Source organism: Bacillus rossius, chromosome 13 (assembly GCF_032445375.1).
Source record: "Bacillus rossius redtenbacheri isolate Brsri chromosome 13, Brsri_v3, whole genome shotgun sequence".
NCBI lineage: Eukaryota > Metazoa > Arthropoda > Insecta > Phasmatodea > Bacillidae > Bacillus > Bacillus rossius.
In genome coordinates this window covers 41,912,478-41,940,009 of record NC_086340.1, presented here as the reverse complement: position 1 = coordinate 41,940,009, position 27,532 = coordinate 41,912,478, and the positions used below count along the sequence as shown (strand labels likewise).

Genomic DNA, 27,532 nt, shown 5'->3' with positions numbered 1-27,532 from the left:
CGGGAAAACCGACCCGACCAGTTTTGGACTTAGAAACAAATTACACGACATATGCTTATAAGACAATTAGACATAATTACCCTTACATGAACCCTTCTTTTAAATTGTTATTAATTTGGTTGTTCTAATTAACAAAATAATCAAGAGTTTAATTAGGCGCATTGCCATACCCGGCCGGTCGCTGTCGTATTCGCGGCGTTCGTTGCGGTGCACTTTCTTACACTTTGTGAAGATCACGCTCGGGCGTGTTCGTCGCACTTCGGAGCCAGTGTTGTTGTGGCATAACGACCTTTGCGGACCAGAGGGAGCACCGGCGGTTGGCGTCACTATGTTATGTAACAGCATCGAATCGAGTCGTATTTCGTACGCGTACAGTATGACGTCGCGTAAATAAAAATAAATCGATAATAAACAATTAAAAATATTTGATAATTAACAGCTTTTGTTAACCAAGAAACAATTAACTCTCATTAGAGCGGCTTTATTATAATATATCTTTTAAGATAAGAACATAAAACGTGAAAATACGCGATTATAAAAAACAAAAACATACATATTTATAATTTGTAAAAAATACTTTCTTACGTTGTTTCTGTTCGAATCTAAAACTTTGTCTACACACACAATACCTTTAATAAACAGTAAAAAACTTGGACGACGAATTTCCAAATTATACTTTTATTAGGGCGCGGTTACACGGGAGTCTGAACTACTTCAGGTGAACTTGTTCAGCTGTTGAGTGCGGTTACACACAGTCTGAACATGTTTTGTTCGAGGCCATTTCCCATTTAACTTAAACAGGTTGGCAAAGTAGTTCAGATCGACATATCTTCTACATTAGCCTCTGATTGGCTGTTTAGAATATAAATAGTCTTTTGCAGAAATTCAAGATGGAAAGTGTTTCTGGCACAAGTTCGAGTAATATTTTACCGAATGCAACAAAAAAAATCAACAGATAATTATATATATATTTTTTAATTGATCCTGAACTTAATTTTCTTAAAACTGAGATAGGTACTCTCGCTCAAAAAATAATAAAAAATAAGTTAAAATATTTTACTGTGCATGTTGTTTGAATTCCCGATATGTAAAAAAAAATATTCAGCAATATGTAAACACATTCCATTTCTGCTGATAATGCTGTATAAACAAGTGAGAAAATCCCGCGTTTTCTGGATACAATTACAAAATAGAGATCAACAACACAGTCATTCGTTGATAGTAGACAATCGGTATTAGAGCTAAACACACTTTTCAGCAACTACAGTGTAACCGTACACTTTCGCGTTTGTAAACGTGTTTACTTAAACATGTTCACCTGAAGTAGTTCAGGGTCCCGTGTAACCGCGCCCTTAATAAACAAACATCGTTCTTTGTAACGAATAAGCGCGCATGCGTGAAACATACGAAAGATGCGAGTAACGAAATGCATTCGTGTGTAACGTTTCGTTACTCGTTACTAGATGCCGCACCCGTTACTCAGTAACGAATACATACGGTTTGCTACAGTTCTAGTTGCCACACTTACATAGTGACTTCGTCAACCCGACATTGTTTATTTCGATAGCCGCTATACAAGTTTCAAGAACAGACTTTTAGATGTCCATCGGAATGAAACTAGCGGATCATTCCGCGAGGGATTTATTCCACAAGTTTCTAGCATAGGCTCCTACACGTTGCCGCTAGAATGCGCTGTGTAACATGTTTCCCTGTTTTTCGACTACTTTCCTGTATTGTCCCACTGCATCTTGCATCATTTTGTTGTATATTCTATGTGTTGAAATGTATTGAAATAAATTGTGTACGGCAGTGGTTTAAGTTATTTTCTACTGTTTTAACATCTTAAACGTCTATTTACGGTGTTCGCAGTTAAAGGCAAAGAAAAGTGGTATGTTTTCAGTATTACTTAAATATAAGTCCAACTTAAAACAGGTTTTCATTGTTGAAAGATAATTGGCTGTTATAGTTAATTTCAAGTTTAGCAGCTTCTCCGCAAAATAAATAATATATTTCTACCAATGGTGTTAGAAAACACTTCATACGGTCTTCTCATTTTCCTGATAATAGTCTTTCAAATATCTACTAGTTTCTGAGAAATTACCGTTTATAGGTTATATTAGGTAGCCTTGCAATAACGCGGCCGTCGCCATGTTTTGCTTCATTTTTTAGCCGAGATATTTTTGTGGGAGAGATTGGTCAGGTTACTTGCTGTAGTTAAGTAAATTTATTCCTTGCTTTATTAGTGTAGCTGAGATGGTTTCCCATGAAAAAAAAAATACTCCTGTTATTTAATGTACTGTTATTGGACATACGTCATTGCAGTTTTGTATTGTTTGTCATGGACAAAATTCAGATAAAAATGAAAATACAAAATGAAGATACAAATTCACAGAAAACAAGACTAAATCAGCTGATGTCGGACAAACGAAAAAACAAACAAAAAAAAATTCCAAATACTTTAGGAGATATCAAATTTTTTAATTTTCATCACAATACCTGTGCATTCATGCGGCGTTAACCATTGTTTCTTGTTTACGAGTATGAATTTTTTTTTTCACGACGTAGGAGAACGTCTTTATAATTTTCTACTAATGGCAAAGGAATTGTACCTGCCTCTAACTTAGGTGAGTTTTTAGCGTTTCAAATTTTAATGTTTTATTTGTCATTTAGATATTGTTGCGCAAGTTATAAGTAAAAAAAAAGAATACGTGAGTTCCTACTGTTCATCCTTTGTCCCGGTTTGTTTGGTCAGGTCAGTTACATTATAAATACTTTAAAACTAAACAACCATTAAAATTAATTTACATTATTTTTAATGTCCGCTTAGTTTGAAAGTATTTATAATGTAATGGACATAATCGACCATTTTAATTAATTAGGCATTCACGAACACACTGCAAAATAAAAAAATGGCGACAGTTGAATGATTGCACAGGTCTTGTCTTGTATAGCAAAATAAGAACAGCGATATCTTTTAAAGTATTTGGAATTTCTTATCTCCGCCAGGTTTAATGAAAAGAGGAAGTTAAAGAGCATACAATAAAAGTATTCTTGGATTTTAAACATTTTTTTTTTTCGCAAATACCGCTAAACTTCATATTTACCCTATTTGAAAACAGCCATGGCTACACTGTATTCCTAAGGTTGTCCAGACAACCACAGGAACAAGTTGCTGCTAGTATCAAGTAAACAATAATGCTGCAATAGCAATCAGGCCAAACTGTCGTGTAAAACAGTCCCGGCTACTGTACGCTAATATAGCACAACATGGTATTGGCCAAGTCACTGCTAGAGCTACCTACTGTAACCTATAAACGACAATTTCTCAGAAACTAGTATGAATTTTGAAACACACTTTTCAAGGAAAATAGGGGAATGTTTTGTAAGTTCCGGATAGTTATACTTACCTTTGTGGTGGTTATTTTTAGAAAGGAGACCAATTTTTGATAAAAGTTGCATACCACACTTTGGCGATCCTCTGTGAGGTAAGAAGGGTGTGGGAAAACCCCCCTCCCTTTCTCCCCTTTATCTCTCAATTAACCATTTGAAATAAAACCTAAATACTGGAGTGATAACAAAGATAATCTACTGCTTGCAACATCTGTTCTTTGAAGTCAGTTCATTGTAAAAATGTTTTTGAAGTGAAAACGTCTTTAGCTGCGTTGAGCGATTTTTGGTAGGGGCAAAACTTCTGAGTTCGCGTCACCGACATGCTAGTGACGTGTTGCGCCAGACTGGCGAATCGCAGCGGCCTGTGTACAAGTATACGCATATATACACTAATACATTGTATATACTCGACTGTATCATGTGCATGTTGGACTGTTTTTTGGATGGGTAAAATCTTGTGAGTTCGCGTCACTGACATGCTGTAGCAGCAGTAAGTGAAGTTAATTTGACCACGTGAATACATTACCTAGGTCTGACATCACTGGTAAGTCATAGCTAGGTAATTAATTGTTACGTAATTTTGACATACCACTGACATCTGTTGTGACTAAAAAAATGATGTAAGGATAAATGATATAAATATCATGCTGACATCATACTGATATAATACCAAAATCATTTTCTTACGTACATTTGACGTAGAAATGATGTCATATTACACATTTAAAAACAAAGTTTTAAGTTTTCACTTCTGTTTGATTTTAACTTTCGTTGAAATGTCAGAAAGGTTTTAAGATAGCTTTTTAAAAGTCTAATATATTTCAAAATGTTGGATTTTCCATTTATCCAATAGGATTAGAATGCCTCTTGAAATCCTCTGGTCATCTTCAATCCCCCTTCAAATCTCCAGCTGGGTCCTCTGGTGCCACATGTCCGAGTTTATTCCTTCATCCTGATGGCATGGTCTGGTATACATGAATCTTGTGGTACGTGATGCTATTTTATTTTAGTATTTTGAAAGATCCTGGACACAACAAAAACTGTTCCTGTCATTATGGACACTGAGGCAATCTGTTTGCACTATTTGTAAGATATCCACGTAAGCCAAAAACCAACGGGAATTTGGAATCATTATCCACGGCAAATGTAATGAATGAAAAATAAAATTAAAATAAATATTACATGTGTGTTCTGCAGAAGTTGGCATCCATTCTTGTGGATGTGGCACCATGATTTCATAAATGTTCTTATCAGATAATTTTTTTTACAAACTAGCTATTTAATAAATTTGATCTTGAAGGCCTTTCCAATGAAGGCACATCCTAACTGAGAGGGAGGGCCAAATTCTAGTATTTGGAATAACTGGGTGCTATATGTGTTTCACAAAAAAGCCAGAGAGAAACAAGTTTAACAGGTAGTCAATTCCTTTTTTTCTTTAATAATTATCAAAAAATAATACTTTACGTATACCTAAACTTTACAGTTATTATCAGTACTATATATAATGCTGATAACATGATTAACAATGTAGTAATGTTTCATGTTATTCAGTTTCAAACGCACCAAGCTTATACAAAATAAATGACAGAGCATTTAATACAAACTATCGCCGCAGCGATTCAGTAATTTATGAACACATTCAAATAGTTAATCTGCAATGGAAAATTATTCCCGATAAACAAGAACATGAGACAACAAATGCTAGCAAGCGTTACAATACAATTATAAGAACTAGAAGTATTATGAGTTATATGGACCCCTCGCGACCAAAGTAGGGACACGTTACATAAGACACAATGAAAGATTAAGACATCATTCACTTATGCGTTAAATAAAATACGTGAATTAGAATATACGTGTTATACATAACTATCAAAATTACAAAGTTACTGCGTTTTTTAACATCTCGGGGAGACCCAGAATTGACACACATACGAGGTTAACAAAAAAGGGCAAAACATAATTTAACTCAAAGGAATTTTCAATAGGTGACATCCGAAAGAGAATTTAGAAAACAGGAGCATTTAAGCATTACGTCGCAATCTACATTACAGTAAGGGTCACCGCCCTACTTACATTTCCGTCTCCCCTAAGAAACTCTCACTACTTAATTACAGAAAGTTGAATACATGATACCTATTTGGTTCTAGCTCTCAGATGAGCTCTAACCAGCCTACCTATGAGAATAAGGTCGAAAAATGGCTAACCAAGCCTTATAAATGATCGGCGCAATGCAGCGCGCATGCGCCAAACCCCAGAAGGGGAGGCCAAGACCGACAATGTACTAATTAGAGAGGAGGGGAAAGGGATGAAGGAAGCGCCAACGCCCGCTGCGGAGCGTGAAGTTCAAAAGCAGCGGACCCAACTGCTTCAATCTGTAAGGGATTGGGGTAGAGACTATGAGACCATTTTCACTCACACTCACCTGGTGCATAGTAACTAAGGTTGCTGGTTTGATCCCAGGACCCTGACATGACAAATTCAAGAGAACTGGTTCGAAGCACACGTTAATCTTGGAGATCTCATTGCATTAAACTCCTGTGCATATCTATGTGACAAACAATCCTGCAGACATACTCGCATGGTTTGAGGCAATTGATATTGAGGCCATTTGTGGCGGCCTCAGTCGTCTTGATTTTTATTATAACTTTTATTGTGCGTAAAGTTTGTTTTAAGATGAGTAAATTGTTTTATAATATTATTTATAGTATTATACTAGTTAATGGTATATGTAAATTATTTATTTGTTGTTTAGTTGTACGCTTATTATTCTTATTCGGTAGTGGCAACCGCTAGAAAAACCCAGAACGATCGAGCGGAGTGAGGGGTGACTGGACAGGAGGGGGGGGTGACGTCACCTGACGAGAGAGGGGAGGCGCCGGTCAGCTGTTTTTGACGTTTGGACGGAGTATGTGTTGAGCGCGGGCCGCGGAACTATCCGCGAGAGACGAGAATTGGCTTTTCAGCGATGAGCTACGAGTGCGACGTTACGTGATTAATATTGAAGATGATGGTAATGCCATACACCCTCGGTGAAGTAACACCAGGCGCGGTGTATGAAAAAGCGATATCGTGGGCCTAGTGCACTGGTCATCAATGTAACGCGATGCTACAGGCGCTACAAGGTGAGCGGGGTTTACATCCGACCCCGGCGCACACCGACTGCAGAGGTATGCCTCTAGAACAAGTAAGTGCGAGAACTGGATTTGTAACTTTTGGCTTCGCTGGTTTGACTTGCGGGCAACGTGTTTAAAACAGAGTGCGGCGATGGAAATTTCTGCTAGAACTATCTAGACGTCACTATTTCGTTTTTGCACCCTCCCCTTCTCCGTAATAGACTTTATGGGACCTTGGTTTATTTTAAGTATAGTGTAAGAGTGTTTGTATGCGAATGTCACCAACGTACTTTAGATTTAATTATAGTAATTGAAATGGTATCACGAATTGGATTTATAGCTTGCTTTCCCTTTTTACCGTACTTAATGCTGGTCATTTTATTTCTGGTAATTCATTATATATATGTTAACTATCACAATAAGTTTAGCAGGGCTGTCGGTCAATTTAGTACTTTAATGATTGTTTTTGCGCACTGGTCAAATTTTAAGCCAGTCCATGCGCGTCTATTTAAGTTAATTTTACTACACTTTCATTATCAATATGTATGTAGAGACGCGTATAAGGGACTGGCGTGGCGGGTGCGGACGTGTTCAACTACCCCGGTATAAGGGGGGTTGGCCAGAATATTCATAATACAGGTTGTCTTTTGGGACATAGGTTCACTACCTAATTGAATAAACGTGTTCTGGATTGCTTCAACATTTCTCGAATTTGTCTGTTGCCATCTTATCCTTTAGCAGTTTGCTAAGCAAGTTAGTTTACTTTTTTATATTATTGTATGAAATTAATTTACAATTAAATGTTCTATGTACATAGACATGGTATTTGTTCAAGTTGTGTTGTCGTGGAGTGTATGTGTATATCTCCTTGTGCTTGTACCACAGTGTGTACTGACTTGTGGTTGCAGACGATGGCTGAAGGTGTGTGTGTTGAGGAGGACCCAGTGAAGCCTGAGCCGTTTGAAACAGTGCTCCTGCCTGTGAAGGAAGAGATTGAGGTAAGAACAGACTGCTGTTGCTTTGAGGCTGTTAGTTTGTAGCTGGAAGGAAACAATCCTATTGGTTTCAGTTTTAATTTAGGGTCAGCTTCCAAAAAATGCTTGTTTGGATTCCCATACTTGGAATTCTATTGGTTACCTAGAAGCCTCTGTAGAGATTGGCCAGGCACTTGGTACTAGTGCATTCATAGGAGGACGAGAAAGATTCGACTAGAAAAATACCATTAGGGGATACCAGTACTACCAATAATCAGGCAGACATCGTCAGGGCATTGAATAAGTTTTGATGCTTCGCCTCTTAGGAACTATAACATTTTGACTGCTTGATGTATAAGAAGAAATCACTAAAAGAATTACAGCATTATGATTGCAGAATTAATTCCATAAGAGACCCACATTTCCAAAGAACTGGAGATGTCATCTGTTTTGCCTGCCAACCTATTGGGTTTGTCCGATGTGTAAGAAGACAATGTTGCTAGAAGAGCAGCAGACCCATATTACTTGTTTGTGACAGGCAGGTTTGCGGGGGAGCAGTGTTTCGAAAGAAACTTCTAGAGGTGACCAGTCTACTCTGCTGAAAGAGTACATGACCTTGAATGGCGAACAGATCTCTGGCAACTTCCAAGTTGCAGAATGATGTACCGTTTACAACTGTTATAAAAATACAATATCTTTCCTGAGCTTATCCTTTGTCGTGCGTAAGCATGTCTGCTGACTGATTTAGAGAATAAGATTTAATGGTGCAGGAAGTGAGTTTTGGAGGTCAATGCTACTCTGAGGTAAAGAGAGGACTGTTTTCCAGCCTGGAAAGGCCTTGCAGCTGAAGAGAGGAAGACCCAGCGTGGTGTTAGTGATGAGGTGCAAATAGGTAGTGATAGGAAAGTGTTTGAAGACATTAGTGTGGAGACCAAGGGAAAATAACAGAGGTACAGTAAACTTACAGTTATCTGGGTCTGGATTATCTTTTTTTTGGTTTATGTACTTCACTTTAGTTTAATTATTAGTTTGTTCTTTTCTGTGAAAAATTTTTTTTTGCTTGGGCGCATTTCTTCACTAGACCGCTCTGTATTTTTAACCATCCTGTTACTGTGTGTTAGAAAGCTGTTTGGTGGGACCCTTGTTATCTCTCACCCCCTCAACTGTCACATTTGTCACACTTTAAATCTGAGGGGCATTCCCTGACCACTGCCTCAGCCTCCAGTGTGCATCTGGAGTGTTTCACGTGCCGTTATGCTCGGTGTTCGCCCGGCGAGTGATCTTATTGTGAGCAGTTTCTTCCGCTGTTGTAATGACCGGGAACTAGCAATTGAACATGTCTGCGATCTTCACGTGTCTGTCACAAGTTTTTATGATGGAAACAGTATCATTTTATCGTGTTACTTATTTCCCACGCTTGTAACTGCAACAGTTCTTGACAAACACTGCAGCCATGGCTCCACAAGATGAGCACATATATTCAGATTCATCTTTGATTTATGGAAACTTTGTCATTAGGTCTGTCAAAGTACGGAGGTTTGGTGTATTGAAGTGCTACTTATACATTCCTCCAGCCTCTCTGTGTGCTAGTTTTATGAATGGACAAGGGTCATTCCATATGAAATCAACCAGAGGCCTTAACCTCTACACCTTAGATTTTCATGTTTTTTTTTGTATATTGGTAATATCAACTAAATACATTATAAATCTATTTTTTGTAAAAAAAATTTTGAGTAGTTTTTTTATTATAAATTTTTGAAAATTGCTAAAATAGTCAATTTTAGCAATGTTTTGGATCACTCAAATACTTGTAGGTTTCCAACTAATAGTGCTAGAAGGCTGTTTGACAGCTCATTTTAAAGGTCATTGAATGGGCTTAAATTTGATATGTAACATGACCAACTTCGGGAAAAAAAATAATTTTTGTTTGTTTTCAAAATTTTTAATATTGAATTTCTAAAAAACACCATTTTCGATTTTTTTTAAAAAAAAGTATGTTAGTCCTACATATATTGGTTAGATTTGTGCCAAATTTCAAGGTGGAGAATCGATGGGATCATGAGTAAATAAAAATGAGAAGTTTAGTAGATGCTTAAAGGAGCATGGTAGATAAATAAATGCTTTAAGCGTCAGTTGGACGTTATAGGTTTTTGGAAGACAACATTGAAAAACTGCAAAACCACAATCCTACATAATGTTATTTGCCAACTTAGCAGACGTCCCAAAATGACAAATCTCGAACGTTGTTTCTTCCGCAGCAATTAAATGTTCGAAATTACCGAGGCAGAAGTTTTGGCTTCAAGTAACCTTCAGTTTTTAATTAATGCATTTAGCTCTGGTTTAGATACCATGCCGCCTTAAGAAATAGTTGCAGCAAGGAAGAGTAGCATAATTTTACATCAAATTTTATTGTTATAGACTAAAATTTTTTTTGCAAATTATAAAACACGGATAACAAATCTTACCTTACATTCATCCAGTGTTCTTTGATTAAACTTTTTGATCAATATGATAATACAAAGCACGTGATCTTGCTGAACAGATGTAGCCTAAGTTATAACTGACAAAACATGTTACTGTGAAATACGATAACTTTTGGTGGCTTGCATGTATATTGGCAAAAAATAATGAGAATAATGAAGTTAAAGTCAGTATTTTACATCCCAAAGGACCTGCTGCTTCCTTTTTTTATCCAACACCAAGAGCCGATATACTAGACATTAGAAAATTTATACAAAAAAAACTACTCGAAATTTTTTTTTTTTACAAAAAATAGATTTATAATGTATTTAGTTGATATTACCAATATACAAAAATCATATAAATCTGAAACATGAAGTTTCTAAATTAATTTTTCATTGGTTGATTAATGATTTGATATGGAATGACTCACAAAGAACTGAGAAGGAATAACTTGTCAAATGGAAGAAAAAAAAGGGGGGGGGGGATGGTGTGGGTAAGGGCTGCCTCTCCAGCCAATGGAGAATAACCACATGGTGTGTTAAGGGGGGGGGGGGGGTAATTGCTTACGGTCCAATAAGCTGAGACTCTGTGCACAAAGACTTCACTTGTGCTCAGCATTCTAATGAAGATAAAATGTATTTTGAGGCCAAAATTAGAGGGCCGTAAAACGAATTATCTGGGGTTTTTACAGGATTTTTATTATCCGTGCTTTAGCAGGTCCCAATTAACATGGATAATCGAGAGTTTACTGTACTTTGAAGTAGTACTCCAGGGAAATAAGGTAAATTGTAGAATAATACATTATTATTGCCATTCGAACAAACTTTAAACTGATTTATTTAATTCAAGATTTAGTAGGTAACTTAACAATTTAGTGAAAAAAGGTTTGCAGGTATTCCTGGCCTGTTTACTGTTAGCACCCTGAAGATGGTTGTTGCAAGAGCGACATTTAGATGCCGCTAAATCTCAAAAGTAGTAAACAGTTTAATTACAAAAAAAAACCAAGGACAACATTTGTTGTCAGTGTAGTTCTAATGTAATTCTTTCATCATGGATGGCTGGTACAGTTACTCTCTTAAAGTGTGCTGGGGCTGATTACAAGAAATAAAGTTTCGCTGTCGTGCTTTTGTTGGTATCAGTGTAGCCATAGATGTTACCATAGTTAAAACTCCTGTCTGTATTGTGAAGAGTGGGGCCATGACATTTAGTGTTTTTAAAGCACCCAGATTCATTTGTGTGTTTTTCTGAACTTTGTTCTCTACTTATATGTAGGCATGTTATATATTTATCTGAAAACTTTGTAACTTAACTGTCAGACACTTTTATCTATAAATATAAAAACATAAATGCAGTTACGTTACATAAAGCTGCAACAAAGATTTCTGCAACAAAAAAAAAAAAAAAAAACAAGGAAAGACCCACTTATCTATATTTAAAAACTGACTGACTTAGTGATACCCTCAACTACCTAATTATATTATTTTTGAGCCACCGCCAGACACTTGACCTACAGGTATGTCGTTCAGACACTGACTCATGAGGCTATGTTCATCTGCCCACCTCCCGAGAGAAGCCTCTCCAACCAATCACAACACAGTCCTCACAACAACATTTCCTGCCCTTGTACCGAGGCGTTTTCGACAGAGATCACAACCAGAAAAAATCATGAAGTGTGGTGACATCATTTTGAAACCAATCTCAAAATTATACGCAAAAACTATCAACTATCATCCAGTCATGGCACTTGGTCACGGCTACCAAACTCTCTCTCTCTCTCTTTAATGATTATCCACCGGGCAAACCACCTCACCTGCTTGTTCAAAGAGCCATTGCAAAAAAAAATTACAAAAGAAAATTATGTTAATATTCAATTACGAATAAAAACCACCAAGCAACACTTAAAATTATGTTACAGCACAGAAAAACGTAACTACACAAAATTACACTGGTAAAAATAACATCTAGGGGCTTATTCACTATAAAAAACACAAGTTGTCAGAATAACTTAAATAATGTAAATTATGATTATAAAGCATATGGCAAACACAAGAATAATTCTTAAAAGGCATAAAAATATGTTATTTAAAAAATTGGTTGTCTGTAAAGTCGGTTTACGGACGATAGTTTAACGTGACAACGTCATAACAGAACATTGATGAAATGATTGCATACTTTTATGAATAAAATTGAATCATTTTTATTGAATTATCACTATTTTGTATAGATACAAAGAAGGAGTGAAATGAAATCTACAATTTAATTGATAAATTTTCTTTTATTTGCACTCATTAATTCAAATATGTTTATTACTTTAACGAAGAGATTATTTTAACTATAACTTTTATACATGTTTGCTATTTAACTTCAAGATCATTGAGAATGTTTTACGCTTTTTCGCATTTACACGATTAACGACGAAGTTTGTTCGTCGTGAAATTAAACGTAGAATTTAATAAAAATGCACTTGCAGTTAGTAAAATAAGCATTAGTAAGTTTAAGAAAGAATTTCGGCTTTAATCTTCAACCCAGACGCTTGTGGTGCGCTGGGGCTGAGATTAAAATTCGTCGAGAAAATTTTACGTTTTTATGTCTTCCAGTGGTCAAAATGATATGCAATTGTGGCCCCGGGCACGAAATTTTATTTATAATAACGCCCCTCGCGATAAACAAAGGAAAATATGTATTAGCGAGTGCCTGGTTGCTGCGGAAGGGGATAGATAGCGCAATTCATTTGGTTCGTGTCCGTCACTGTAGATAACAGCACCGTAGGGGAATAATATTATTTTGTTTTTATAATACAATTTTATAACAAATACACATCCCAAGTAACCCAAACTTATTTATAATGTGTTACAATATTTTTTAAAACATTGTGCAAAAGATCCCGGGTGTAATTTGAATTATTTTGTGTAACAGTAAAACACCATTGTTCGTACAAAAAGTATTTGAAAATTCAACATTACTTTTAAATAGCCGTATCGATTGTGCTGAAAATCAGTGGACGATCGTTAAATTACATAATATTAATAATTCAAATGACGAAAACATGATTGAAAAGTCAATTCGATGGTTGTTCCAATCGAGTGGAAGAGAGATAGATGCGGCGCAAGCCTACAATGAGTGTAACGGGACACATCGTAGTATGACAATGTGCGTTACAGGACACTTTTTCGTGCGTGTAGCCGGCGTTCATCGATTTATTAGACGTCACATCAATAATATCAGAAAACCTAACCATTGTATTCAACATGATGAGGCTTCATAATATATATTTAACAAGTGTGAAGGGCTTTAACCGGGGTTGTATCAATCTTGACAGCTAAAGAAAAGTTTTTTTCACACCGCAAGAAAAAATTTGCATATTTTACTAAAGCGCACACACAATGCACAGCATGCAACCTTCATAAAATTCCACATCTGGCCTGCTCGTGCGAGCGATAAAGCGATGTCACAGGCTTTAGTTTCTTGACATATCTGGAGTGTTATATAGTTATGGCTCACAAATAGTAAAGTAACATTTTAATGAAAATATATTTAATTTTCCCTATACAGTCAGTGTCAAATGGACTTACTGCGCCCTAAAAGATACTGTTTGTGTCTCTCATTGTGCTGTGTTAATGCTCATTTTGGTGACCGGTATGTGGTCCAATATGCTTTTCTTGTAGCGACAGACGTGTTTCGTGCGCGCTCCGCTATCTTAATGTGCTTGTTGTTGACGTGTCATTACCCCGGTGATTTACCATCATTAATTTTGTGTATAATTTGTGCATAATTAGCTTTGTTATCAATCTGATTTTCTGGGGTTTCCCTTACCCTTTTGCGATGTTTCAATTGGTGAAATAGATCAAGTGGATTCCGTAAAAATGTTAGGTCTCCTACGAAAAAAAACACCATCTACAACTAATGAACATCAGGAACAGCCGACGTTTAAAATAGCAAAGTTGCAAATTTCTAACATGGATGAACTTGTTAATACAGTGAAGTCTCTTTGCGATAAGGTGGACGAATTAAGGAGTGAAAACGCAGTACTCAAAACCCTGCTCATTGACTCACACACTGAAACGGCTGAAATAAAACAAGAAATAGCTGAAATAAAACAAGAACTCCTATTTATCAAGAAAATTAAAAACGACAATGTTAAATCCTACAGTGAAGTTGTTAAGAAACACTCCAGCGGCAAGAAGAGTGAACATGTTGCAACGTCTGTTTCGAGTAACGGTAGTCCGTCTCCTGACCTACATTCGACGCAGCGGGAAGAACGCGGTGTCGCGAGTGTAAACAACACCATCCAACACGCTGACGAAGACAGATTTACTGTGGTGCAACGTGCACGAAAACCCGCAATCAACGTTTCCTCTGCATCCAACCGGGAACAGGATCGCAAAAGAACGACTATGCAAATCGGCATAAGAAACATTAGTACCCTCAAAACAGTTGGTAAACCTGTTTAAAAAACAAAACAAAAGCCTTGTTTGTTACCCGTTTTGATCCGACCGTTCAGGAGCATGAAATAGTGGACTATATCTCCAGTGAACTCAATCTATCACATGTTAAAGTAGCTAAACTAAAAACAAAATTTAAACCATATGCCTCCTTTCACATTTCGGTTCTGGAAGACGATTTCACTCGAATTAACAACATAGTGTTTTGGTAGAGTGGTTGCCTAATTAGCCCATTCTACGGGAAATTACATCCTGAACAAATTGCTGGCAATGAATCTACGTCTGAAAATTCCGGTGTTACAGGTAGGGCCAGTCCCAAACCTGTGACTGCTTCGACCTCATTCCAGGTGCCTGGAGGAGCACCATAATTGTCGTCCATGTCTTGTATTTCATTGACCGTGAAGTTCTTTATCAAAACGTTAGAGGTCTTAAAATTAAATCTATTGAATTTTTTGATAATTGTATCAGTTGTCAAAAAGATATTATCGGTCTTACAGAAACTTGGTTCAACAAATTTAGTATTAACTCTCACTATTTTACTGACCAATATCACATTTATAGAAGTGATAGAAACGAATTACTGACATTGAAAGAACGTGGTGGTGGTGTACTTATAGCAGTGAACAAATCCAACTTTTCATCTGTTCAATCTTTACATAATTTCAATTATCCTGGAATTGAAGCTCTTTGGCTAAAAATTTATTTAACCCCGACAAAAATTTTTATTCTAGGCAATATTTACTTTCCCCCTCAAACATCCCCTATCACTTACCTTTCTTATCTTGAGTTCTTAGAAGATAAACTCACCGTCTATCAAGACGATATTTTGATTTTGGGTGACTTTAATGTACCTGGAGTTGACTGGACCAACAAACAAGCTACCCAGATTTTACACACGCATATTAAAAACAAGGCGCAATACCTGATTAACTTTATTTCTAGTCTTGGTTTAACACAATACAATAAAACTCAATCATCCAAAAATCTTTTAGACCTTTGTTTCAGCAATGTTTCTCAGTGTTTATTAACTAAGGCCGATGAAGCTCTTGTTAAGGAAGACCTATATCACCCAGCCTTAAATATCAAATTAACTTTTGATAGTCTCTCTCATGTGACCAATTCTTCTGTCAATTTTAAATCGTTCAAAAATGGTGATTATGCTGGTCTTTATAATGGTATTAAGATGTCATGATTGGTCTAATTTCTTTAAACCATCTGATGTTAATAATCTTGTTGATGAACTTAATTCTTGTATATGCACAAATATGAATGCCTTCATTCTACTTTTACAAGAAAGGTTTCCTCCTACCCAACCTGGCTTTCAAAAGATCTAATTCAAGCTCTGAAGTCCAAGAAGCATTTTCACAAACTTTATAAAAGAAACTGTAATTCATTGTATTTCTCTAAATTTTCATTTTTTCGTAAACAGGCCAAGCACTTAATCAAACGTGATAAAATCAATTGGTTAAGATCAATTAATAATAATATCAAGAATAACCCTAAGAAATTCTGACGCTTTGTAAAAATAATGAAACATGGATATTATGATCATCTATCTCTTGAAATTAACGGTAGTGTTTCCAATGATCCTAAAATACTTTCTAATACGCTTGCGGATTATTTTTCTAGTGTTTATGTGCCACCTACACACACAAACAATGTTTCCTGTTCATCTGTATCAATGACACAATTTCTGCTCCTATAATATCTGAAAGTCTAGTACTTTGGGGCATCAAGACTTTAAAAACATCTATGTCAATGGGTCCCAACGGGATACCAAATTTCATATTGAAAGGCTGTTCTCATCTTTTAGTTCCTCTTTTAACTCACTTATTTAACATAAGTTTAAAAACTCAAGTATTTCCTGATGTATGGAAAATTGCCAAAGTTATCCCGATTCACAAAAGTGGTTCTAAATTAAAGGTATCAAACTATCGACCTTTATCTGTATTAAATGGCTTTTCTAAAATCTTTGAAAAAATTATATTCAAAATTATCAACTTTCCCTTTAAAAATAGACTCTCTGTAAATCAACATGGCTTTAGAATTGGAATGTCTACTGCTACAAATTTAATTACCTTCCTCAATCCTATTTACTATGAAGTCACTAACAGGGGCCAGGTTGATGCCTGTTACTTTGATCTAGCCAAAGCTTTCGATTCTGTTAGTCATCCACTTCTACTTGTTTAACTATCAAATTTTGGTTTATCTGACAACTTCGTTAATTGGTTTTCGAGTTACCTCAGTAACAGAAGTTTCTTTGTCTCTATTAACAACTGTAATTCAACTCTTCACAATGCCTGTTCTGGTGTTCCTCAGGGCGGTACTTTATCTCCTTTACTTTTTAATCTATATATCGATGAAATCACACATGTCTTGTCCCACTCTACTGGTGTTCTGTTTGCAGATGATCTTAAAATCTGTAGAAAAATCATCTCAGTCAATGATTGCATTTTATTGCAATCCGACATCAAGGCAGTTAATCTTTGGTGCAAATCAAATCTTGTCCATCTTAATCATGATAAAACAAAAATAATTTCCTTTACCAGGAAATATTTTCCTATAAACTATGAGTACAAATTAGAGAATTTAATTCCAAAAACGACTGCTTTAAAAGATTTTGGAATTATTCTTGATCCTAAATTATTTTTTCATCAACATGTAGATTTTTTAATTTCTAGTTCTCGAAGAACACTTGCCCTAATTAAATATATTACTTACCATGCTACTAATTCAGATTCCATTATTTCTCTTTTCTTAGCACTTATTAGGTCAAAACTAGAATATTGTTCAGTAATATGGAACAACATTAATTCATCTGATATTGATAAAATTGAAAATATTCAAAACAAATGTATTAAACTTATTACTCAAAAATCATTTCCCCCTCCTAAATTAACATCACTTTTTGATCAGCGTGCCCTCCTTGAGCATCTTTTTATTTCCAATTGTTATTCTTCTAAAATCAATTGTAAATACATCTTAGATAATACTGGTTTAAGAGTTCCCCAGTATCATAGTCTACTTACGTCTACTTTCTGTACAATCAAGAGAAAAAATTATATTATTTTTAGATAAATAAGCAATTATAATAGTTTAGACCCAATAGTAACAAGCTTAACCAATTAGTAAATTATTTTAGTAGCACTTGAAGCCAATTCAATTAACTGTGTATTCTTAATCCACTAATTTTCTGTATTTTTGAATTTATTAATATTTTTTGTTTATTATTATTATTTTTTTGTTTTGTGTCCTTTGTCTGTGGTGTCTCTTGTGTATTGTGTTTGTTTTTTTTTGTATCGTGCACACCCCTGTAATCTCTCCTCAGAGTGTTGGTGTGCATGTCACAATTTATAAATAAATAAATAAATAAATAAAATTTCCTTTTTGGAAGTGGTATGGTTTTGAAAAAATGAATATTTAATTTTTTAAACTTGTAAATTTCATGCATACTAAACTTGGACTGGGTGCAAAAAATTGCATGTTTTGATGTATAGTTTTTGGTTCAAAATGTTTATTACGAACTCTACTCTATTACAAGCTTATTTCTGGAAAATGTAAGGGACCATAACAACAGGGTTTTATTTATTTTATTTATTTGAATTTGTTACATGCGCACCAACAGTCCGGGGACTTTAGTGGTGGGCACGACGTATACAAAATATACACAAATACATAATGAAACAAGAAACAAAGGACAAGACATCCATACCAACAGACAACACAAGGACAAATACAAATATAATACTTAAAATAATAATTAGTACAAAGTAGTAAGGTAGTAAGCAGCAAGACATAAAATTTAATAGAGTACAATAATGTAAACGTGAAAGAGAAAAAAATACTAACTATAATTAGTATGAGGATATAAATTACATAAAATACTTTAAAACATAGCTCTGTTCACAATTAATTTGATTTGGTGTTGTGTCTATTATAGTTTGTAACGAGTCTATAAATAAGATCATTCTTGTTATAAATAGTACATAAACTAGAGAAGAGGCGAGAATTGAATTGGGGGATTCTCAATCCGGTCTTCTCAAGAATATAGCTACATTTTATTTTATAGTTATGAATGTTATGTACAAAAAGATAGTCCAAATAGGTTCTACGGTCTGCTAGAGCAGTGTTTTTCAATCTGTGGGTCACGACCCCGAGGGGGGTCGCGAAGCCTTACTCGGGGGGTTGCCGGCTGAAAGAAAAAGGAAACACTATTTTATTACCTGAATCATAATATTTTGCTGCTGACTAAGAGCTTTCAACTTTCGTTCAAAGAAATCCAACGGCTTATCAGCTTCTTTTTTATGCTTGGTTGTGAGATGCCGCATAAGCTTTGACGGTTTCATACTCTCACGTGATAAAACATCGCCGCAAATTACACATTGAGGTTTATTATTTATGACTGTGAACCCGTATTTCAAATAACTGTCATCATAATGTCTATTTTTTTCGGGTTTGTTTCACCACCACCGCTATTGACACTCGTACCAGATGTTGAAGGCTGCGATCTTTTGAGAAACTTATCCATTTTACAAACGCGCCGAGCAAGTGAAAAACAAAAGAATGACGTCCGTACTCATCGGTGACTACGCTTAACTGGGTGAGATGAGAGTTGAAACAAAAGAACATTGAGGGCGGCGGCAGGTGGCGCGCGCAGGTCGCTTCCTGTCGCCGCAACGTCAATGCGGCGTGGCAACGTGGCCGTCGCCGGCGCAGTTTGGCCCGCGCGAGTTGGAGTCCAAGTTAAGTCGCACGTAGCCTTACCAACTTACCTCGTACTTACTTTCAAAACTCTCGCGGCTTCCTGCAGAGTGTAGATCCGAATAATAGATAGTTGTACCAAAATAGAAAATACCATTAACGTAGTTTAATTAAATAATTTCTTTGTCTTTCTGTGACACAAGGGGGTCACCGGAATTTTTCAACTTGTAAAGGGGTCGCGAAAAGAAAGGTGGGTCGCCAGCTGATAAAGTTTGGGAACCGCTGTGCTAGAGGAATAAGATTGGGATGCGGAAAACCTCTATGAATTATTAGTGGAGACAATTTGTTTTGTAAATTTTCTAGTTTCTCAATATCAGTCGACCCAATGTCATTCCAGATAGTTACAGTATTCTAATTTAGATCAAATTAATGCCAAGTAAAGAGAAATAATTGAATCGGAATTGGTAGCATTGTGAGTGATATATTTTATAATAGCAAATGTTCTTTTTGAAATGGAGTTTAAGTACATAGTCGATTTGTTTATGGAAAAATAATTTTGAATCTAGAAAGACACCAAGGTCTTTTATAATGAAAGTTTTTGAGATTGGGTGATTATTCAGAATGTAATTATAAACTATAGGGGTATATTTCCTAGTAAAGGATATTACCTTAGTTTTATTATCGTTAAGATTGACCAAGTTTAGAAGACACCAATTATTGATTTCATTAATGTCCCTTTGTAGAAGAGCGCAATCATTGACTGTAGATATTATTTTAGAGATTTTCAGATCGTCAGCAAAGAGTACACCAGTTGAGTAATTAAGGACCATGGTAATGTCATTTATAAATATATTGAAGAGGAGAGGTGAGAGAGTGGCACCTTGTGGTACTCCAGAACTAGCATGGTGTAAAGAGGATTTATGGTTATTGACAGATACAAAAAAAATATATATTATTGAGATAGCTAGAAAACCAGTTCAAGTATTTAGTACAAAAACCAAAGTCTGATAGTTTTTTTAAAAGTAGCGAATGGTTTACTGTATCGAATGCTTTGGCTAGATCAAAATAACAGGCATCTGCCTGACCTCTGTTAGTAACTACATAATGGATTGGGTTAAGAAAAGTAATTAGGTTAGTAGTGGTGGACATTCCAGATCTGAATCCGTGCTGACTGGCTGATAATTTATTTTGAAGTTGAAAATTTAAAACTTTGTGTATAATTTTTTCAAATATTTTTGCGAAGCCATTAAGTAAAGATATTGGTCTGTAGTTTGTCACAATCAATTTAGAGCCATGTTTGTGTATCGGAATGACCTTTGCTATTTTCCATTTGTCAGGGAAAACTTGAGAATGCAAACTGGTGTTAAAGATATGATAAAGAAGAGGAACTAATAAGTACGAACAGCCTTTTAAGATAAAATTAGGGATGCCATCTGGGCCGGTGGATTTGGATGACTTGAGAACCTTGATGCCCCATAGAATAAGGGATTCAGAAATGTAGGACATAGGAATAGAATCCGAGGACATGTTTGAAGACATCACATTATTGGTTGAAGTCTTGTAGACACTGGAAAAATATTGTGCAAAAACATTAGTTGGATCATCACAAATATCATCATTGATTTTTAAATATTGTTTTTAATATTGTTCATGGTAACCATCTTTCAATAATTTAACATACTTCCAGAATTTCTTTGGATTGTTCTTGATGTTGTTATTAGTAGAGCGGATCCAATTAATTTTATCACGTTTTATATAAGATTTTGCCATTTTTCGAAAATGTGAAAACTGTAAATAATAATAAGGATTGTTGGATCGTTTATAAAGTTTGTGAAAATGTTTTTTTGATTTTAATGCTTGAATTAAGTCATTAGAAAACCATTACGGATATTTGGGTAATTTTTTAGAAATTAGTGGTATAAATGTGTTCATATTGTCAGTTATACAATTAGTTAAAACATCCACCTGATTAACATTGGTTGATTCATAGAAATGAGACCAGTCATAATTTTTTATGGAGTTATAAAGACCTAAAAAATTACCGTCCTTGTAATTTCTTTAGGGAGGATTAACACTTCTTGAGCTAGAATAAATTTCAATGTTAATGTTTAGAGCTGGATGATACAGATCTTCTTTGGTAAGTATTTCAGAGGCTTGCGTTACTGTACACTGAGGTAGATTTGATAAGCATAAATCGAGAAGATTTTTGAAAGGTTGGGTGTGATTATATTGGGTCAGACCCAATGTAGACACAAAATTGAGAAGGTAGGTAATTGGCTTTGGATTTGTAATGTGAATGAGTAATGTTTGAAGAGTGCCGAGTGAGCCAATCAATACCTGGAACATTAAAATCACCAAGAATTAAAATATCTTCTTGAGTGGTAAATAGTTTTTCTTCCAAGTGGTCAAGGTACTCGAGATATTTGTTCGGCGAGATGTCCGGGGCTAGGTAGATAGTTCTGATGATAAAAGTTGTTGCAGGAGACGTTTTTACCTTGATCCAGAAAGCTTCAATACCGGGAAAGTCGTAAATGTAAACAGGTAGCACTGATAAAAATTTGGTTTTGTTGAAGGCTGAAAGTACACCACCCCCTCTATTTTTCAGTGTAAGTTGAGGATTTCTATCATTTCTAAAAACTATATACTGGTCTGTGAAATAGTGAGAATTTATGTTATTATCGTTGAGCCAGGTTTCTGGTATAAACCTAACCTACATATATTCATATTTGTTATAGAATTTAAATTAGTTAAATATTTACTTTCAAATGTGTGTTTAATATAAATTAGTTAATGTTGATTATATGTCCGGTGGAGCTTATACTAAGAGAACCAATATTTATTTAGAATAATTTCACTTATTTATCTTTGGAAATATGATATTTTTCTTCTTTTCTTTTGTCAAATTTTTTTTTTTACAATAGAATTATTCGAATCATATTTGTCTTTGGTCAGCGGAAGTTTGAAAAAAGAAAAGAAAGAAAAAAAGAAAGGATTATTTTTTCGAAGGAAAAGTACAGCTATTAAGTTTTTGTCTATACCAAAATGAGTTTGTGAAGTAAGCTGAATTGCTACATGAATTAGTTTTCTTTAGAAGAAAACGAGTTTCTTCAGTTTAGGGGCTCATTGCATTAATCAAGAAGTTTATTAAAAATTTGCGTGTGTAAATCATCGGGGAACAGGAAAAATACGACGGAAGTTCTTGTGTCCGTACCAACATATTAAGACATTAAAGGTAGTGAGGGCAGCGCGCACGTTCCCGGTGATTTTAAGAAGTTATGCATGGGCGCCACCACGTGTAAGGGCACGTGGACCCGGCTGAGTCTCGCTCTCAGGGCGTGACGTAGCCCAAGTGGGGACGAGTTACCAGCCCTTTCTACCCTATCTATCCAGACCTGGCCCGCTCTAGGCGTCAGGCACGCCACACTCCTAGGCTAAGTAGGCTCACTCACCACGTGATTAAATAAAGTACTCAGGTTTTACTTATACCCAGATTTAATTCCACGAACACGCTTCCCTCCACGCACGTTACACTTTACACGGTTAAAAAGCCTGAGGCACGAATCGACTTAAGTGAATGCATGGTCCACACACGTGGCCATGCTGTAAAGTCTGCTTAGTACAATGGTTAAAAAACTCGACTGAGACAATTAATTATTAATGCAGCCCGCCGACCGAGAGCTGCCCCGAGGAATGACGGACGAAAGAGATTTAAAAATTAATTAAGATACAGAATTACTTGATCAGTGGTTCACAACAGTTGAGATCCCCGGGGTGCTGGCGCGTCTGCTCTCGGTCGGTGATGAAGATGAACTGGGGCGAGAGCTCTGCTCGTCTTGACCAACATGGCGCCTCCGCGCCAACACAATTACCGTTATTACATCCTGTGATTCCGTGCCCCGGCGAAAGTTAAGTAAATTATAGATTAACATTAAAAAATATATAAAAATTACTGGCGATTTAAAGTTCATTAATATTTACTTAGTTAATGATAATTTATATAAAAACATTCCTACCCTCGTCCAAGTCCGTGCCTATTCGGGTCCGCCCGGGCAACGTCTGTGGTTCTTTCAAGTAACATGATATTTAAATTAAAGGATACATGAGTAACTGCACAAACACTGGGGCAAAAATGAATGAAAACAAAAGGTTTACAATTAACATTAAAACTTAGCAAATTAGGGGGTCACCGCACTGCTTCTAAGCGCCCTCTTGCCGGGCTAGACACACACACACGCACACACGCTGGCACGAGCGGGAGGTTTGAATAGAGGGTGGTGGTGGGAGGAGAGGGGTGGTGACGGCGTGAGGCACATCGGGCTTAGGGAGGGCGTAGCCCCGGCCGATGTCAATTGCCCCCCCCTGAAGGAGCCCGATGTGACGATTTTATGGCGTCCGACATCATGCAGCATCGGGGCGGCGCCGCGGCTCGCCTCGGTCGTAGGAAGTAGCGTGGCGCGGGGGTGGGGGCCTCCGCCTCCCCCGCCGCACTCTCCAGCCTCGTCTCGGACGTGTCGGGCTCCGCTGGCTCTTCTACGGTGACGCGGAAGTCGGCCTCGGCCAGTGACAGGTGCAGAGGCCACCTGGGTGTGTCCTCGTCTGGTGTCCCCGGGCGGGGTGGGGCGTCATCCGGCTCCCACACCACGGGGTCCGGTATTGGTGACCGAGTCGTTGCTCCTCCCGTATGTTTTTTTTTTTGGCTCGCGGAGTTCCGTCGGCTCGCGCTCCCCGCCAGTGAACAACCGCCGTGGCACGATGCCATGCATGATCGCCGTCGGCCGTTGTGGTTCGGGGAATCCTCGGAAGTCTCCTCCTGCTTCACTCGTCGGTGTCACTGGGGTCGACGTGGTTTGGGCACTTTCCCCCTCTGGTCCTTGGTACGCCGGAGTCCCCGGTTCGGTGTCTGTTTCGTCTGGCCCCTCATCTGCTATCCTTATGGCGTCTCTATGATACCTCGCCGCTCGCCCCAACGGGATTCTCACTACCACGGCGGTGGTGCCTATGGTCTTGACTACCGGCATGGGTCCAACCCATTTAGGTGCCAAGCCAGCGCAGTAGTTGCGATTCCCTGCTGAGAGCGGGTGAAGGCGTCCGTAGACCAGCTGACCGGGGTTCAATGGAGGGGGCGGGCGTGTCATAACCGGGGTGAGTTTCGCCTGGTACGCGGTTTGGTGTCGCCGGGCGGCTTCGTGCGCCTCCGCCAGTTCCCGTGTCCTGCGCTCGGGGCTATCCTCCGCGGCTTCCGGACTTCTGTCGTCAATGCGATACTGTCCGGGTAAGGGAAGATTACGCCTTTGTACCAGTTTATCAGGCGTTTCGCCCGTGGCCGCATTGACCCGTCGGCGCACACAGAACATAATTTCGGGTATGTGCGTGTCCCACTGGGAGTGATCCTCGGCTAACCGGAGGCGGAGTTGGGCCTTAATTTCTTGGTTCCGACGCTAGGTCGGATTGGCCCTTGGGTGGTACACCGGCGTCGTGTGTGTAATCACCCGCCATTTTCCACACAGCCCTGCCCAACGTCGCCCCACAAATTGCTTGGCGTTGTCAGACAATAGCACCTTCGGGTAGCCCCAACGTGGGAAGAACTCAGTTTCGAGTGCGTGCGCAATGGTGCCCGCACGGGCGTTAGGTAGCGGGTAGGCCTCCACCCACCTGGTGAAGCAGGCGGTCACCACCAGAAGGAACCTTTTTCCCCTTGGGGAGCGAGGGTACGGTCCCATTAGGTCCAAGGCAACCGTGTGAAATGGCTCAGCGGGCCGCCGCGGCAGCTGTTGTTCCGCGCCGTCGGAGCGTCGTGTTTAGTGTCGCTGGCAGTGACGGCAGCGACGCACGCTATTTCGCACATACTGGCTCAGACCTGGCCAATAAAACGTCTCGCGAATGGCCCTCGTAGTCTCGTCCGTGCCTGGGTGTCCGGCCAGCCGATTAACGTGCAACATCTGGAATATCTGACTGCGAGTTTCGATTGGTGCAAATGTCCGCCACGGCGTTTCGCTCCCTGCGGGCCGCGCTTGTAAACAGCCGTCCACGACGCGGTACCCCTCGCGCAGACCCTCGTGACAGCTGCGTATTACTGCCTGCGTGTGTTCGTCCGTTAGTTGCACGGCGCGCACGTACTCATTAATGTCATCTATCTCGGCCCCTGGTGGGATGGTAGGGGGGCTTCCCTGAGCAATGACGCAGATCATTGCCTGTTGTTCCGGTGTGTGGGATTCGCAGGCGCGCCGGTCTCTTGCTGGCAGTAAGAGCTCGTCCCACAATGCATCGTCCCGAACTCTGACCGTATGATCGGGGTTTCTAGACAACTCGTCCGCAAGTTCGTTAGTTTTTCCGGGTACGTGTTCAACCGTGAAGTCCAGAGATTGTAGCAACATTTCCCACCGTGTTAACTTGGAACGGCGGCCTTGCATCGTCGCTAACCACTTAAGACACTGGCTGTCAGTGCGTAGCAAAAAGTGCTGTCCTTCTAGGTGCGGCCGGTACCGCCGTAGCGCCCATACTACTCCGAGGCATTCCCGCTCGTTCACACTGTAACGCCGCTCCACGTCGCCGAACTTTGCGCTGGCGTATTCTATGATTCGCGGCTCGCCCTCGTCGCCGATCTGTAGCAAGATGGCCCCGATGCCCTCCTGACTCGCGTCGGTTTGTACGATGATCTGTCTGCCCGGGTCGAGTCGGGCCAGCAGATGACACTGGCTGAACCTGTTCTTAAGCTCGTCAAAGGCGACTTGTGTGGCCTCGGTCAACTTAAAGGGGCGCTTAGGTGACAACAGGTCTGAGAGCGGCGCGGCTACGAGTGAAAACCCTGGTACAAACGCTCTGAGCCAGTTGGCCAGCCCTAGGAAACGCTGTAGCTGTTTGCGCGTGCGAGGTGGCGGTTTGTTCGCAATCACTTCCAGCTGTTTCTCCGTAGGTCGGTTACCCTTATCATTCACGACAAGTCCCAGGAAGTCGAGCTCAGTGGTACCCAGGTGACACTTCGCAGTGTTACATGTCAGATTGTGTGTGGCGAGCCGTTCCAACACAAGTGCCAGATGGTGGGCGTGTTCCTCCCAGATTTGCGACCAGACGATGATGTCATCTAAATACGCAGCGGCGAATTTACCGGCATAATCATCGAGCACGCGCATCATCAACGTTTGGAACGTGGCGGGGGCGTCCTGTAAACCAAATGGCATGGCGCAAAATTGGAAACGCCTTCCGTCCGGAATGGTAAAGGCCGTTTTCGGACGGTCCGCGGGTCTGATTGGCACTTGCCAGTAACCTGACTTTAAGTCCAGCGATGAAAAAATCTTGGCATTCCCCAACCCAGCTATAGTGTCGGCAATGTTCAGGAGAGGGGGCGGTGCGTTGATGGTTACCTTATTCAACGGCTTGAAATTTACACATAAGCGTAAAGTACCATCCTTCTTTTCTGCTAGAAATATCTGTGAATTATAAGGACTCTCGCTGGGCTCGATTATACCGTCGCTCAACATCTCCTGCACCTGGGTAAGGATGGTCTGTCTGCCCACGTGTCCGTAACTCCCCGGGGGAATGAATATTGGTTCGTGCGGGATAGTCGGTATGGCGTGTTCTGCCATCGTCGTGCGTCTGAGTGGGTCGGCTGTCGCGAACACTTGGCTCTGGTGGTCGAGTACACTCTGAATTCTCGCCCGGTGACAGGGTGGTACACTATGCTGCAAATCGTCGAGACTGACCTTGTGATCCGGTGGCGGTAGGGGGCGTCCGATGCCGTGGACGGTGCGCCGCCCCTGGACGCCGACGTGTAGTCGCCCCGCTCGTACCTCGATGTGGGTGTTCTGCTCGCACAGCCACGGCAGCCCCAGGATGACGTCGTCCCGCAGGCCGTCGACCACCAGGGCCGTCGTGGTAGAGTGCTGGTCTCTGATGCTGATGTGGAGCGTCGCGACGCCCTGCATCTGGCAGGCGTCGTCGATGGTGGCGAGTCGGAGCTGACCCGGCCGAGGCTCGAACTGCGCGGTTCCCACACACCTGGCAGCGATGCAATTGTGACTCGCAGCTGTGTCGATAAGGGCGTCGGTTGCGCGGCCGTTAACCAGGATTGGGACGCGGAGTAGTTCCCCACTGTCTATGCCCACGTGGCCCAGACTGGGCCCCCCCGTGGATGTCGCTCGGGTCTCGTTCTTCCAGGGCTTTGCGGGGGGGGAGGGGTTTGTTTACTCCGCCGCCCCCTGCCGGCCGTTTCCCGGCCGCTCGTCCCGGACCTGCCCCGCGCGCGATGCATTCCGCACTGGGCAGTCGAAGTGCCAGTGACGTACGCCGATCGGGCAGAAGTGGCATTGAGGGGGTGGTCCCTCACCGAGGGCGCGTCCCCTCCAGGTGGCCGGCTGTCGGTTGTGGTTCCGGCTGTTGTCCCGCGGCGCGGTGTAAGGCACCACGGCCGTGGTGTCCGCGGAGTGGGTCGCGCGTTGTCCCTGCGTGG

The 27,532-nt window shown here is 39.6% G+C and overlaps 1 protein-coding gene across 12 annotated transcripts in view; it reads left to right on the top strand.

Moving 5' to 3' along the window:
• LOC134538483 (gastrula zinc finger protein XlCGF8.2DB-like) overlaps positions 1-27,532 on the top strand; it is a 219,515-nt gene that overhangs the window by 29,695 nt on the left and 162,288 nt on the right. For all 12 annotated transcript variants that reach the window (XM_063379832.1, XM_063379835.1, XM_063379834.1 and 9 more), the window contains exon 3: positions 7,415-7,504. In XM_063379832.1, coding sequence (XP_063235902.1) covers positions 7,415-7,504 — 90 coding nt within the window. The remainder of the gene's footprint in view (positions 1-7,414; positions 7,505-27,532) is intronic.